Source organism: Taudactylus pleione, unplaced genomic scaffold, assembly GCF_031769625.1.
Source record: "Taudactylus pleione unplaced genomic scaffold, aTauple2 ptg000173l, whole genome shotgun sequence".
Lineage (NCBI taxonomy): Eukaryota > Metazoa > Chordata > Amphibia > Anura > Myobatrachidae > Taudactylus > Taudactylus pleione.
Window position 1 is genome coordinate 3,078,773 of NW_028284575.1, and position 16,092 is coordinate 3,094,864.

General features: G+C 46.9%; 1 protein-coding gene across 1 annotated transcript in view; it reads left to right on the top strand.

The window, feature by feature from the left end:
- Positions 1 to 16,092, top strand: part of ANKAR (ankyrin and armadillo repeat containing) — a 101,791-nt gene that overhangs the window by 60,943 nt on the left and 24,756 nt on the right. Inside the window, 5 exon segments of the mRNA XM_088475491.1 lie at positions 1,663 to 1,907; positions 3,146 to 3,314; positions 13,389 to 13,630; positions 14,316 to 14,469; positions 15,131 to 15,292. Of these exon segments, the coding sequence (XP_088331617.1) occupies positions 1,663 to 1,907; positions 3,146 to 3,314; positions 13,389 to 13,630; positions 14,316 to 14,469; positions 15,131 to 15,292 (972 nt within the window).

Sequence of the window (16,092 nt, forward strand, 5' to 3'; positions counted from 1 at the left end):
TATAGGGTGAGAGCGCAGCTTGTATTAACTGCATCTGCCATAAACGCTCAGTGAGTGGGAGATACTGGAGGAGGAGACAGTTATCGGGTGAGAGCGTACCTTGTGCTAATTGCAGCTGCCATAAACACTCAGTGAGTGGGAGATCCTGGTGGAGGAGACAGTTATCGGGTGAGAGCGCAGCTTGTGCTAATTGCACCTGTCATAAACGCTCAGTGAGTGGGAAATCCTGGAGGGAGGAGACAGTTATCGGGTGAGTGCAGCTTGTGCTAATTGCAGCTGCCATAAACGCTCAGTGAGTGGGAGAGCCTGGAGGAGGAGACAGTTATCGGGCGAGAGCGCAGCTTGTGCTAAATGCAGCTGCCATAAACGCTCAGTGAGTGGGAGATCCTGGAGGAGGAGACAGTTATCGGGTGAGAGCGCAGCTTGTGCTAATTGCAGCTGCCATAAACACTCAGTGAGTGAGAGATCCTGGAGGAGGAGACAGTTATAGGGTGAGAGATCAGCTTGTGCTAAATGCAGCTGCCATAAACACTCAGTGAGTGGGAGATCCTGGAGGAGGAGACAGTTATAGGGTGAGAGATCAGCTTGTGCTAAATGCAGCTGCCATAAACACTCAGTGAGTGGGAGATCCTGGAGGAGGAGACAGTTATCGGGTGAGAGCGCAGCTTGTGCTAATTGCAGCTGTCATAAACGCTCAGTGAGTGGGAAATCCTGGAGGGAGGAGACAGTTATCGGGTGAGTGCAGCTTGTGCTAATTGCAGCTGCCATAAACACTCAGTGAGTGGGAGATCCTGGAGGAGGAGACAGTTATAGGGTGAGAGTGCAGCTTGTGCTAATTGCAGCTGTCATAAATGCTCAGTGAGTGAGAGATCCTGGTGGAGGAGACAGTTATAGGGTGAGAGCGTAGCTTGTGCTAATTGCAGCTGTCATAAACGCTCAGTGAGTGGGAGATCCTGGAGGAGGAGACAGTTATCGGGTGAGAGCGCAGCTTGTGCTAATTGCAGCTGTCATAAATGCTCAATGAGATCATCGTATAAAAACAGAAGTTATCCATTCATTTTCACAGCGAGTCGTATACATGCATCACGTATGGGCCCAATCATGTCCGTGCCTTCACCCACCACTCGACCCTGAGGTCACGCGGCCCTGTGCACACAGATTGCCGACGGACGTGAATTCCCAACCGCTGGCCATATGCGGCCCTGTGCAAAGTTAGGTGTTTTAGTTTACTACTTACCCCTCTTGAATACGGGAGCGATTATAGCCTATCCTATTCCCTGATATGTACCAAATACAATAGAGAAGGTTTTACCAAAATCGGTTCAGTAGTTTGTGAGTTTACCCGGAACAGAAAGACAAAAATTCAAAATAATGTCTATTTTGATCTAGGTACAGATGTGTCCTTACACATCTTTGCTGCAGCTGTGCTAAACAGCCCCTCGCAGCGTTCCAGGTCCCATGAGGCTCTTCTAGTGTCGGGTGTCTTTTTTTAATCGGTGCCAGGCGTCTTGTCTTGCATGGCGTATTTAGGTGTATGAAGACACTTCTGCAGTTGAAATCGCCTGAAAAAATGTACAAAGTTACAATTTTATTTCTATGTATTGATATTATTTTTACATTCCTGTGTTCCTATAATTTGTTTTAAAATATCCTCTTTTGTAGGAAGCATACCCTGTCTAGTAAACCTTTTAAAAAGTGGGCAAGTGAATCTGGAGTGTGTGGCTACCGGAATACTAAGCAATATCTCACATAACGTGCCCTTTGCAAACGCCCTGGTAGAGGCAGAAGCCGTACCCATCCTTATATCCCTGCTACACTCCCAACAGGCCGAGCTACAGTCCCGCTGCTCTGTTATATTGTCAGACATCGCCCAGATGGAGGGTAACCAAAGCCTCATTGCACAGCTGGTAAGTGTGGGGCATGTACAGTAAGGCTCAATAACTAGCCAGTGTACGCTCATTTGTGTGGGTAATGCTCCGCAAGATTTGCATCGGTCCATACGGGCGTTGTCTTTCACCACCGGTGGTTTTCTGTGATCAGCTAAAGTTACAAGATATATATATATATTTATAGCAGTACCCATACTGTGGGCAAGTCTCCAGGCCTTAGTATAAGACCATGATTTTCACTTATCACTTAGGCTGCAGCTTAGTTACGCTGTAGAAATCTATAACCAATGGTGCTGAAATATGGAACACTAAGAAATCTTAATAATGCTTTCCACGCAGCTGTTTTAAGGTTGCAAGGCAAAAGAAAACACAAAAAAACAATGGACAACAGCGCTGTGTAACACCTAAAACTTAAATCAAAATTAAAGAAAGAAAATTAAATAAAAAATTGTGCCATAAGTAAGAAAGAAAAAAAAAAAAATCATAAGAGATACTTAAATATATAAATAATAGAAATGTAATAATATGAAACGGACATCATTGGCCAATGTAACAAATATATATGTATAATTTTTTATTTGGTACTTCTGGCACAATCTTTTATCTAAATTTCTTTCTTTAATTTTGATTTAAGCTTTAGGTGTTACACAGCGCTGTTGTCTATTGTTTATTTTATTTTTTTTACGCCGTAGGCTTAATATATAGCTCTAATCACTACGCCTCCTCCCTGCCCCCAAATATACATGCTGCGGCTTAGGGGGCACTGCGTGCGTCGTTGCAGACACAAATCTGAACATGCGCATGCACCAATCGGCAAACATCAGAGTCGTACGTAAACCATCGAGTTTGAGTACAATCACAATCAGACCGCGAGTTTTTATAATCACAATTTACCCCATAACTGCCATACTATAATTATAACCTAAACTGCAAAAACCCTTCCCCCCATCCTCCCACATTGTATCCATAACAGGTATCCGACTATATAATATTGCAGCTCCACCAGTACAGCGCTCCCTGCGCGTTTCCAGTCTTCTTTTAAATTGTTTTGCCTCTGCTTCCCCTCAATCCACCAATGAGAAGTAAAGGGGTGTGTCTATGGGGTTGGGTATGGGATCCTGGCTGTCGGGATGCAGCCTGTCAAAATACCGACAGCTGCATCGCGACAGTCACAATCCCGACAGTAAAAGGTAAGTTATCTAACACTAACCCTGGAAAGATATAACTTAGATTGCTTTTTAAATGTATCCCCTTAGGGTGGAATTCCACCTCTGGTTCAGCTGCTCCTGGAAGAGTTGGAAGATGTATTGGTAAATGCCATCAATTGTATCAGGGTTTTATGCAGCAAGAACCGGGCCAACCAGAAGACAGTCGGAGATCTAGGAGGCATCCCGCTGCTTGTAGAGTTCCTGGATGATAAATCTGGTAAATATTAGGACATGCACAATGCATGAGCCCTGACTTTACTGGTTTTCATATGGATACTATGCTCTTTTTAACATTCTGTCATTGATGGTTTTAACACAAATTGGGTGCCCTCTGCACGCACCAGTATATAGATGATTACTGCGTCATCAGTTACCTCTATAGATATACAAATAATTCTTGTGGATTAGGCGCCGGCATCAAACTGCGAAATAAGAAATACCAATTTCAGTATAAGTTGCGGATAAGCCCAATATCAATAAGTGGGCGTCAGTTCCCTGTCAACAATAGGTAGTATTGGTGATGTACTACTTTGTAAAAAAGGAAAGGGGGAAGTTGACTGAGAGCGACAATTTTCCTTGGTAAGTGTAAAATTGCAATACTGTGCAAATAATAGCATATAAAGTGCTAATTAATTAAAGCGCATAACTGTGCTGAATAAAATCTCATGTAAATGAATACAATTATTAAATAAATACCAAAGTATAAAGTGCTTAGGTAATTAGGTAATACAGACGCCCACGCTAGCCGCTCTGATCCCTGACTGGCGCCGCAACGCCAGTACTGATCTGGGGATCGCGGCGGGAGGCCAGAGTCCGTACTAGCCGGACTCTGTCTACCTCCCAGGACTGCTGCCGGAGTCGCCGGGGATTCAGGTAAGCCGCGCGTCGCTGGCTAGCGGCGGCGCGCGGAATGCCTTAAAATGCAGTCCTTTAGCCTCCGGTCCTGGGGACAGACCGGAGGCTGCTGGCAGTGGCGGCGGGCACCCCCATAACCCGTGGGACCACTAGACCACCAGGGATAACCGGCAAGCGGGAAGCCAGCATCCCTCGGGTTAATGGCCAGCCAGGGGAGGAAGCCTTCCCTGTTCAGCGGCTCCTCCCCTCAGCTCAGCGCGCTTTTCAGCCTGCATGTCTAGCGTCCCTGAGCTGCAGTTCACTCGGCCACTCCTCCTCTGAGGTCTCTGGCGGCCATTTTTTTCTACATGTGGCAGCGCAGATCCCTCAGGGAGCACGCGGACCGGTCCCCCTGTGTACCTCTCCCCTGTTAGGACAGCGTACACAGCACTATAGCCCTCCCAGACACTGAATCTGGGCGGTTGAGTGTAGTGTAAAGGTGCAGTAAGTAGTTCTTCCTGCATGGTATGTGACTTTTGCTAGTGCTGCTGTCTGTATTTTTCTCTTATTACTGTCAGCTTATATCTATCTCTTTCCTTCTTCCTTAGCCCTACAGGTGTGGAGGAGGGGCTTTTCTACTAACCTCACATATATAAATCAAGTATTTGTGAGGTCTGTCACATACAGTTGTGTGCTACACAGTGCCATATTCAGGACTGTTGTTCAGCACACAGGGAAGTGCAATTCTTTTTTCCTTTATTGCCATATATATTTTGTCTGTACATTATATTTGGTCATGTCTGAGGGTGAAGTTGAGCACTCCGGGACTCCAGTGTTGTTTTCCTGCAGGCGCTGCTCTGCGGGATCACATAGGGAAGAGGCATCTCTGGATGGCATTTGTGAGCGGTGTCAGTTGACTCCTGGTCAATCCAGACCCCCTATGACACAGGAGCCACCATGGGCTATGTTTTCACAGGTGCGGGTGTCTCTGGCGGACCGCCTTGCGGCTCCGTCTGCTGTCCCTACGAGGACTCTGTCCCAGCCTACCATTTCCCATTACCAGTGTACCCCGCAATTATTGCAGAGTTCCTCTGGGTCACAGACTGTGGACCCTTATTCAGGATTGCCTATCTATTTTCAGGCCTCTCCTGCTACACAACAGTCTGTGATGCCTTTCCAGGCCAATGTGGCAGCTCCTCCACCATGGGTGGACGTGCTCTCCAGTTCAGTCCAGAGTCTGGCAGCTGCATCTTCGACTTTTCAGTCGATGCTGCACAATGACAGGTCTGCAGGGGCGTCTAAGCGTGCACATAAGTTGCATGCGGCGCAGATTTCGGACACTGAGGGGTCCTCAGATGAGGGTGAGGTCCAGGACGACTCCGATTCGTACACCTCGGCTCAGGAGGTGGAATCTCGGTCGTCTATTAATGTACGAGCTCTGGTTAGGGCGGTGCGTGCCATTCTCCTAATAGAGGATGAGGCACCTGCTCCTAGGTCGAAATTCCCTAGTTTAAAAAAAAAAAAAAAAAAAAAAAAAAACTAAGGTGACTTCGGCGGTGTTCCCCCTGTCTGATCAATTAACGGATCATATGGCGGTGGCTTGGCAGACACCCAGTAAGAGATTTGTGCCTCAAAAGGGGTTGGCTTCCAATTATCCATTCCCGGAGGCGCATTGTAGGAAGTGGGAAGCTCCACCGGCGGTGGATTCCCACGTCACACGCCTTATTAGGGGTGCTACGCTGCCAATACCGTCAGTTTCCTCGTTAAAGGATCCCACGGACAGAAAGGTTGAGGCATGCCTTAAGTCTATTTATTCCCTCTCGGGAGCAATTGCTCGCCTGTCCATGGCCATTTCCTGGGTGGCTAAGGCCATTGAGGGTTGGGCCAATGCCTTAGAGGACACTTTTCCTGAGGATACTCAGGAAGTCCAGAGGGCATTAATAGGACAGATGAGAAATGCGGCTTCTTATATTGGAGAAGCTTCCTTGGACGCTAGCCTGCTAACCTCTAGGGTGTCGGCTGCGGCTGTGCATGCCCGCCGCTCCTTATGGCTGAGGTCCTGGAGAGCAGACGCTGATTCAAAGAAGGGCCTGGAGACCTTACCTTTTAATGGGGAATTACTTTTTGGTCCAGACTTGGATAGGATTGTGGATAGACTGGCTAAGTCCAAGTCGGCCTTCCTTCCTTCCGCTGCAGCATCTGCCAAGGTCCGGAGTTCGGCTTTTCAGCCCTTTCGGGTTCAGAGTAAGGCAAGAGGTCAGTCTTTCCCGAGGCAAGCAGCAGTTAAGTCTGCCTCCAGGTCCAAGAAACAAGCTTGGAGTGCCAGGCGTCCCTCTTCCAAACAGGAAGATAAGCCTTCCGCCTGATGGGACCGGCCTCCCTCTGGGGGATCCCAGAGTGGGAGGCCGACTTCTTCAATTCGCCCAGAGCTGGTTCAATACCACCACCGATGCCTGGGTGCGATAAGTGGTCTCCCAGGGGTACGCCCTGTCTTTTCGGCGTAGACCGCCTCACCAGTTTTTCTGCACGAGTCCTTCTCAGGACATAGCCAAGGCTATGCTGATCAGGGAAGCTATAGACTCCTTGCTGACTGCAGGGGTCATTGTACCTGGTCCACAATCTCAGCATGGGATGGGGTACTATTCTGCTGTTTCTGGTACAGAAACCCAATGGCTCCCATCGACCCATTCTAAATTTAAAGTCTCTGAACAGGTTTCTCAGGATTCCCAAGTTCAGAATGGAAACCTTGCATTCCATAATTCTGGATATGGAACCAGGGGATTACATGGTCTCCCTGGATATCCAGGACACTTACCTCCATGTGCCGATAGCAACGTCACATCAGAGGTATCTGCGGTTCGCTCCGTTGCACCATCACTACCAGTTCCGGGCTCTCCACAGCGCCGAGGGTGTTCACCAAGGTGATGGCAGTTATGGCTGCCCACCTTCGGAACCAGGGGGTACGGTTGTTACCGTATCTGGACGACCTGCTATTGCTGGCAAGCTCTCCGGAGGTTCTGCTGCAGCATCTCCAACTGACGTGGCTTGTCTGCAGGCGCACAGGTGGTTAATAAATTGGAGGAAGTCATCCCTGATCCCATCTCAGCAGATGGTCCATCTGGGGGCCCTCCTAGACTCTCGTCAGCAGCGGATCTTTCTAACGCCACAAAAGGTATCTTCCCTACAGTTGCGGATACGCAGTCGCCTGGATTGTGCCAGTCTTTCGGTACACTCGGCAATGAGAGTGCTGGGGTCCATGGTGTCGGCATTCGACATGGTGGAATTTGCCCAGTTTCACTCCAGGCCTCTGCAGAGGCTGATTCTAGCAAACTGGAACGGGTTGCCTCACCGTATCCGGTCCCAGACGCTGGTGCTATCTCCGGATGTACGACAGTCCCTGAATTGGTGGCTTCAAACAGCTCACCTCCTCGAGGTTCGCCCCTTTTGGATCCCGGACTGGGTTCTGCTCACGACAGATGCCAGTCTTCGGAGTTGGGGGGCGGTGACAGGCTCCTTGTCACTTCAGGGTCGTTGGACAGTGGAGGAAGCGGCTCTCCCCATCAATGTTCTGGAACTAAGAGCCGTGTACAGGGCTCTGCAGTTGACCGGCACCACTCTTCACGGAAGGGCAGTGCAAGTGCAGTCAGACAACGCCACCACGGTGGTGTACATCAATCACCAGGGAGGAACCCGCAGCCGGGCTGCAATGGCACATCCTAACTTGGGCGGAGTGCCACCTTCCAGCGATCTCGGCAGTCTTCATTCCCGAAATCCTCAATTGGGAGGCAGACTTCCTCAGCCGTTACGACGTGCATCCAGGGGAATGGTCGCTTCATCCAGAGGTATTCCAACTACTCATGGACAAGTAGGGACTGCCGGAGGTGGACTTGATGGCCTCTCGTCACAATCACAAGTTGCCCGTGTACGGGTCAAGGACAAGGGACGACGGCGCCAGTCTGGTGGACGCTCTGTAGGTCAGATGGACGTTTCAGCTGGCATATCTGTTTCCTCCGATATCCCTTCTGCCTTGGGTCCTGCGCAAGTTCAAGCAGGACGGAGGCACTCTGGTACTGGTGGCCCCAGCGTGGCCAAGACGTCCGTGGTACTCCAACCTACAGAGTCTGTCCATCGACGTTCCGTACCTTCTTCCTCAGCGGCAGGACTTGTTGTCTCAGGGGCCCTGCCTTTACCCGGATCTGGGTTGACTGTCTTTAACGGCGTGGCTCTTCAGACGGCCGTCTTAAGGTCCCGGGGCTTTTCTAGTTCCGTTATTTCTACCATGCTGAGGGCACGCAAGCCTGCTTCTGCAAGGATTTACCATAGAGTGTGGCACACGTACTTTCAGTGGTGTGAGTCCAGAAAGTATGATCATCAGGTATTCAGAGTTTCAAGGATTCTGGCTTTTCTTCAGTCGGGTTTGGACTTAGGTTTACGCCTTTCCTCTCTGAAGGTGCACGTGTCTGCTTTATCGGTTTGGTACCAACGTAAAATTGGTATGTTACCGGACGTACAGACTTTTTTCCAGGGTGTTCTCAGAATTCAGCCACCCTTTGTGTCTCCGGTGGCACCGTGGGATTTGGCGGTGGTTCTTCAAGTTCTGCAAGGACCTCCCTTTGAGCCTCTTGAGTCAGTTGACCTCAAATGGTTAACGCTTAAAACTGTGTTTCTCCTGGCTATTGCTTCAGCAAGGAGGGTTTCCGAGTTGGGGGCACTGTAGTCCCCCTTCTTAATTATTTTCTCCAGGACAGAGCAGTGCTTCGCACTCGTCCTGAGTTTTTACCTAAGGTTGTCTCTAAGTTCCATATCAATCAGGAACTGGTGGTCCCAGCCTTTCAGCCCCCTGATCTTACAGCAGGGGAGATTTCGTTGGACGTTGTCCGTGCTCTCAGAGTTTATGTTGATTGGACTGCTTCTGTTCGAAAGTCCGACTCCTTGTTTGTCCTCTTTGGTTTTCATAAGAGGGGTTGGCCTGCCAACAAACAGACTTTGGATCGTTGGCTTTGTTCTGTTATTAGGGAGGCTTAGATACGAGAGCATATGCCTGTTCCAGCCTCTGTTAAGGCTCATTCCACTCGTTCTGTGGGCCCTTCTTGGGCTGCTAGACGTGGTGCCTCAGCTGTTCAGCTGTGTAAGGCAGCCACTTGGTCTTCGGTTCAGACGTTTCTGAGATTTTATGCGTTTGACACCTTTGCCTCTCAGGATGCATCCTTTGGGCGCAGGATTCTCCTTTCTGCACAGGAGCGTCCCCGCCCTTAGTTGAACTGCTTTGGGACATCCCCAAGGTCAACCCTGTGGACCCCCTATGGACCCTGAAGTAGAAAACAAGAGATATGGTAAGAACTTACCTTTGTTATCTCTGTTTCTACGAAGTCCATAGGGTCCACAGGGCGCCCGCCATGACGCACCTGGCTTCAAATGGGCTGTGTTGCTGGTCACCGGTGTTTCCGTCTCCCTTTTCTGTGAGTATGCTTTCTTGTGTGTTCCAGTCTTCCTTCTCTCTGTTCCATATTCTCCTTCGGCCTAGGCTGCTTACCAACTGAGGTGCCTGTGGCTCGGGGGCGGGATATAGAGGAGGACCCAAGTGCATCCTGGGAGCTAAAAGCTTAACTGTGTGGTGCCCATGGATCCTGATCCAGCTATATCCCCAAGGTCAACCCTGTGGACCCTATGGACTTCGTAGAAACAGAGATAACAAAGGTAAGTTCTTACCATATCTCTTGTTTTTTTTAACTATATATTGGCATCATCCTGATATGTTTATTTATTCATTTATTTATATGGGTCTTATTAGTTAATTAAAGTGCACAGTTATGCACTTTAATTAACTAAGCACTTTATACTTTGGTATTTATTTAATAATTGTATTCATTTACATGAGATTTTATTCAGCACAGTTATGCACTTTAATTAATTAGCACTTTATATGCTATTATTTGCACAGTATTGCAATTTTACACTTACCAAGCGGAATTGTCGCTCACAATCAACTTCCCCCTTTCTTCACCTCTATAGATATATGTAAATATAAACATTATTACACAACAGTGGAGGTAGTAGCATGTACAACCTTTCTATAGAAAAAATGTAAGGAGAGAGGTGTTGCCTGGGTGTGGGGCAATTATTTAAGGAAAAATATAAATTTAATTTATTACATTAAAATAATCTTTAGCAAAATATTAAAAGGTATCTCCGGGATAAGAATGTCAAATAAAATTAGGGAATCACTCTTCACTGCCTGAGGAAGTGGACAGGTGCCATGAAACGCGTCCAGTTTTAAGTGAGACTTTTATGGTTTTATTTTATGCTTTATTTAATTTTTTTTGTGTCTTTTCATTTTATTCCCATTTAAGTGATCTTGTGATACTGTTGTTCCATACATTTTTTTATGTTTTTTAAAATATATATTTAAGTGTAATGGGATTATATTTTTACATTTGTTTATGACAATAATTATGATGTGCAATAAGCCATTTAAATGAATAATATTCTAAAAGATACATGTCTCGGGGTCGTTACCATTTTGTATTGCAGCTCACTTTGCTTAAATAAATGACCCACTATATATGACGATGTGACGGTTTTCTGAAAACATTCCGACTATTATTAATTATCACTTTTAAATGAGGAGTAAGGGATTGTGTAGTCACATCCCACAGTGTCATTGGCACTCTTATACTGTTCCCCTATCAGCGCCTGAGATACCTTCCGTTAGCTTAACGCCCGATTCAGATCCGCTCGCTAGGCTTCGTTCATACGTAGCTGGCTGATTTTCGCTCTCTGCGAATGCGTAAAAGACGCAGTGCATGTGCGCAAACCAGTAACTGCGATCGGGAAGCGATTGCACGTTGAACACAGACGGCTCGCTAGAATGAATGACAGGACGAGCCGTTTGTGGGTGGTGACAAGGGAAGGTCGATGAAAACGAGGGTGCGGTGGTGCGAACGCAGACGTGCCTGAGCGTTATAACGCCGTTTCAGGGGCGTGCATAAATAAGACGCAGCATCATAGTACACGTCACCTGGCTGTGTTACACACTGCAGCATTCGCAGTGCTTGCGGTAAGGTATGGTCAGTCACAAGTGCTGCATATGGTTCCGATGGTACTCGATGTTACCGATTCTTGCATATACTTCCTGGAGATGACGTGTGTTACGAAGGGAGAGTGGGCGTCTTATGACTGGCTGGTGGGGGTCTTATATACAGACCGCGATCGCACGCTAAGACATAGTGGGCGTACTAATGTCTTGCCGTGCGATCACGGAATTTGCATACTTTAGCAGCTGACGGCTGCGTGCGAACGCATCTAGCAAGTGGGTCTGAGTCGAGCCCTTAGCTCCATATCCTGGGGTTCAGTTGGGGAACCCCTATCTCTCCTTTGGCTGCAGAGAGAGGATTCTTTCTTGGTGCCACCTATAATTAAAGTTTTGCATCTTAGAAATATTGTACCTATAAAATAAAGAGAAATGTGCAAAAGTAATAAAACAAATAATACAACTATTTCAACCTATTATTTCATACAGTCAGGTGCATAAATATTGGGACATTGACAGAATTTTCATATTTTGGCCTCTATTCACCACCACAATGGCTTTGACATGAAACAAACAAGATGTGCTTTACCTGCAGACTTTCAGATTTAATTTGAGGGTAATTACATCCAAATCAGGTGAACGGTGTAGGAATTACAACGGTTTCTATATGTGCCTCCCACTTTTTAAGGGGCCAAAAGTAATGGGACAAACTAAACAATCCTAAATCTAACTTTCACTTTTTAATACTTTGTTGCAAATCCTGTGCAGGCAATTACAGCCTGAAGTCTGGAACGCAGACATCACCAGACGCTGGGTTTCATCCCTGGTGATGCTCTGCCAGGCCTCTACTGCAAATGTCTTCAGTTCCTGCTTGTTCTTGGGGCATTTTCCCTTCAGTTTTGTCTTCATCAAGTGAAATGCATGCTCAATCGGATTCAGGTCAGGGGATTGACTTGGCCATTGCATAACATTCCACTTTTTAGCCTTAAAAAACTGTTTGGTTGCTTTTGCAGTATGCTTCAGGTCATTGTCCATCTGCACTGTGAAGCGCCATCCAATGAGTTCTGAAGCATTTGACTGAATATGAGCATATAATATTGCCCGAAACACTTCAGAATTCATTCTGCTGCTTTTGTCAGCAGTCACATCATCAATAAATACAAGGGAACCAGTTCCATTGGCAGCCATACATGCCCACGCCATGACACTACCACCACCATGCTTCACTGATGAGGAGGTATGTTTTGGATCATGAGCAGTTCCTTTCCTTCTCCATACTCTTCTCTTCCCATCACTCTGGTACAAGTTGATCTTTGTCTCATCTGTCCATAGGATGTTGTTCCAGAACTGTAATGGCTTTTTTAGATGTTGTTTGGCAAACTCTAATCTGGTCTTCCTGTTTTTGTGGCTCACCAATGGTTTACATCTTGTGGTGAACCCTATATATATTTTCACTCTTGTGAAGTCTTCTCTTGTTGTTGACGTTGACACATATACACCTACCTCCTGGAGAGTGTTCTTGATTTGGCCAACTGTTGTGAAGGGGTTTTTCTTCACCAGGGAAATAATTCTTCTGTCATCCACCACAGTTGTTTTCCGTGGTCTTCCGGGTCTTTTGGTGTTGCTGAGCTCTCCGGTGCGTTCTTTCTTTTTAAGAATGTTCCAAACAGTTGATTTGGCCACACCTAATGCTTTTGCTATCTCTCTGCTGGGTTTGTTTTGATTTTTCAGCCTAATGATGGCTTGCTTCACTGATAGTGACAGCTCTTTGGATCTCATATTGAGAGTCGACAGCAACTGATTCCAAATGCAAATGTCACACCTAGAATCAACTCCAGACCTTTTACCTGCTTAATTGATAATGAAATAACGAGGGAATAGCCCACACCTGTCCATGAAATAGCTTTTGAGTTGATAGTCCCATTACTTTTGGCCCATTAAAAAGTGGGAGGCACATATAGAAACCGTTGTAATTCCTACACCGTTCACCTGATTTGGATGTAATTACCCTCAAATTAAATCTGAAAGTCTGCAGTTAAAGCACATCTTGTTTGTTTCATTTCAAAGCCATTGTGGTGGTGAATAGAGGCCAAAATATGAAAATTCTGTCAATGTCCCAATATTTATGCACCTGACTGTATATAGCAGCACTTTTGTTGACTGTACTCTATGGATTGATTGGCAAATAATTATACCTTAATATGCATAACCCACTTGTGCAATGCTAGAAATATCTGCCTAAAACACAGATGAATGTGCATACAATCTACATGAAACGCGTAAGCTGACTAAGCTGATGCCAAATGTCTTTATCTTTGTGTTACTGTATTGTCCTTGCATGGAAAGGGTCACACAAGTGGCCCGTCCCATGCAGCGTCCTGGGACTGGACCGCGCTTATCTCTGTTATTCTCCCTTTCCCCGTTAAGATGTCTTACTAGGTGCGGCCTCAGCCGCCATTGCAGAGATGGCTCGGGGGAACAGACTCATCCAGGATGCTATTGCCCAGGAAAACACAGTCGTATCGCTCATTAATATTATCCAGCAGAAGAAACTCCATATTCAGGTGAAGGCGGCTATGGCGGTAGAGGCTCTTGCTGATCGCAATGCCGCCATACAAAGAGAGTTTCTGGACAGATCCGTGTGGAAGCACATATTAAAGCTCCTCAAGGCAAGTCCCCTTCATCCATGCCCGTAAAGTGTGATACGTTTTGATTGCCGTTAGGTGGCGTAATATGTTGTAGAGACAAAAAAGGGAGGAGGTCGTTTTACGGCGCACTAATCGGTATAAGGTAAATGTATATTAGGACGTAACCTTTATTAAGTAATCAATTAAAATAGGAATACAAATAAGCCCAGGAGTAACATAATATTAAAATATAAGTGAAAGGAGTAAGTAGAAGAAGTGATTAAAGTGATCAGAGACTGATTATTATAATATATATTGAGTAATGTCGTAGCTAATAAGATGCACAAACGTTGGTATAAATATGTACACACAGGGGTATATTTACTAAAGTGCGGGTTTATAGAAGTGGAGATGTTGCCTATAGCAACCAATCAGACTCTCACTATTATCTTCTAGAAGGTGCTAGATAAATGATAAGTAGATTTTGATTGGTTGCTATGGGCACAGTAGGAGTATAATTATTATGAAAGGAAGTGATGTAATTGTTACATTTTCCTTGGTCAGACAGCAATCTGCAGAGATATTATACCCCTCCTCCGTGTACTGATCTGGATATAAATTAGGAGACGTCATTTGGCCGGGGCCTGTGCGAGTGACCCCCTTAGTGACTGCAGTATACCGTATAGGTCAGGTCTCAGGTGACACGGAGCTGCCTTCCTTATTTCAGGTGTTTCAGCTGGAGGTCAGAGAACAGGGCAGCACTACTCTCTGGGCACTGGCCGGTCAGACATGGAAGCAACAGAAGTCAATGGCAGAACGTATCGGGTGTAACTTCATTATAGACATGCTCCTGTCACCCTCCGACAAGATGCAGTATGTTGGTGAGTACGTCTTCTGCCCTGAGCCCAGCGGGTGCCACCAGCCCCAGGTCAGCTGGATGATTGATGATACCTTTATGAGCACTTTGCACCTTCTGACTGATACCTATGGGGACATGTGCCGTAGACCCCCTTCTCTCAGGGTCCTCCCTGGACACAGCAGGGCTGGATTAAGAGTCACATGGGGCTGGGGCTGGAAATGTTAAAGGACTTATACTGGGAAGGGGAGGAGCTGTGACCACTGCTGCGTGGGTGTGGGCAGAAACACGTGGGTGTGTTCACCGGCTGCAGTATCAGCCCCACTGTCACCCTATATACATAACAAAAATAGAAATATTATTATGATGATGGGCCTATTTTTTATTTGGAGGCCTGGGGCTGTAGCTTCATCTTCCCTATTTCTAATCTGACCCTCAGTTAGATGACCCAGACCTAATAGGACTGTGGGTGATTCTCACCAGCCGCGCACTCCACACTCTTCTGTTTAAACTTACAGGATGACTCAGGAGCCACATCATACAGGAGGCGATAGGAGATGTCGGGGAGCCACGCCTCCTGCAGGGGCACCTTAGTCAGTTCCTTTAATAGATGGTAGCGTAGCTGTATGTACTCGGGGCTAAAAGCATTTTGCTATAAACTGATATGACTGCCCTTCATTATACAGGAGGTCAGGCAATTATAGCCTTGTGCAAGGACAGCAAGCACCACCAGGACCAGCTCTGTGAAGGCAATGGCATTGGGCCTTTGGTGCGATTGTTACGGAGCTCCAGAGTGGCGGAAGGAACACTGATTAGCGTCATTAAAGCCTTGGGCACCATGTGTATCGGTAAGTTGTGTTTGTACGTTGGTATAATGGAAGCTGCTCTGGTGCTTAGCTACAGATGTGTCCTCATACACTTTTGCTCGAGGTGCGCCCAGTATCGCCTGTTGGCGCACCAGGGTCCCTGCCACTTAGCCACGGTAAGCCTCCTTTATTCAGCAGTTTAAACACTGCAGGAAGCGGCAAAGCTACATTGCTGGCATACTCTGAGCACTGGGGATTGCGGCATTTGTACATCTGTGAGCGACTAGGTTACAAATGTAAAAAAGTTTCCAATAAGGGCAACCGCAGCTATTCCTCCCACCACGTTCCACTATGCTGAATTTGCGCCTTTGTACATAGCTTGTACCAATTCCTTTGTGACAAAAGTTGCAACTTGGTATCTGTAATACACTGTGTGCGGCTTTGTAAGTGCCTAAGATGCAATATTTAGTGAAAACGTGCGGAGAGCATCAGGTGCATGCAGCGTCTCACGGTGTATATGTTTATATATATATATATATATATGATATATAAATATATATATTTTAATATACAGTGCAGAAGACACTATGGGCCTGATTCAGACCCACTCGCAAGTGGCTGTCCGCTCGCAAGTGGGTCGATGTTGTGCACTGCGCATGCGCACGACGGCGGGAGCTCCGTCGTGCGCATGCGCCTGACGCGACGAGCGAAGGACTTTCCTTCGCTCGTTGTGTCTGATCAAAGGGGGCGTGCTGTCGATGTTGATTGACAGCACCCCCCCTTTGGTGGGCGTGCCGGGGGCGTGCCTCCCTGACGGGGGCGTTCCCAAGGGAACGCCTACC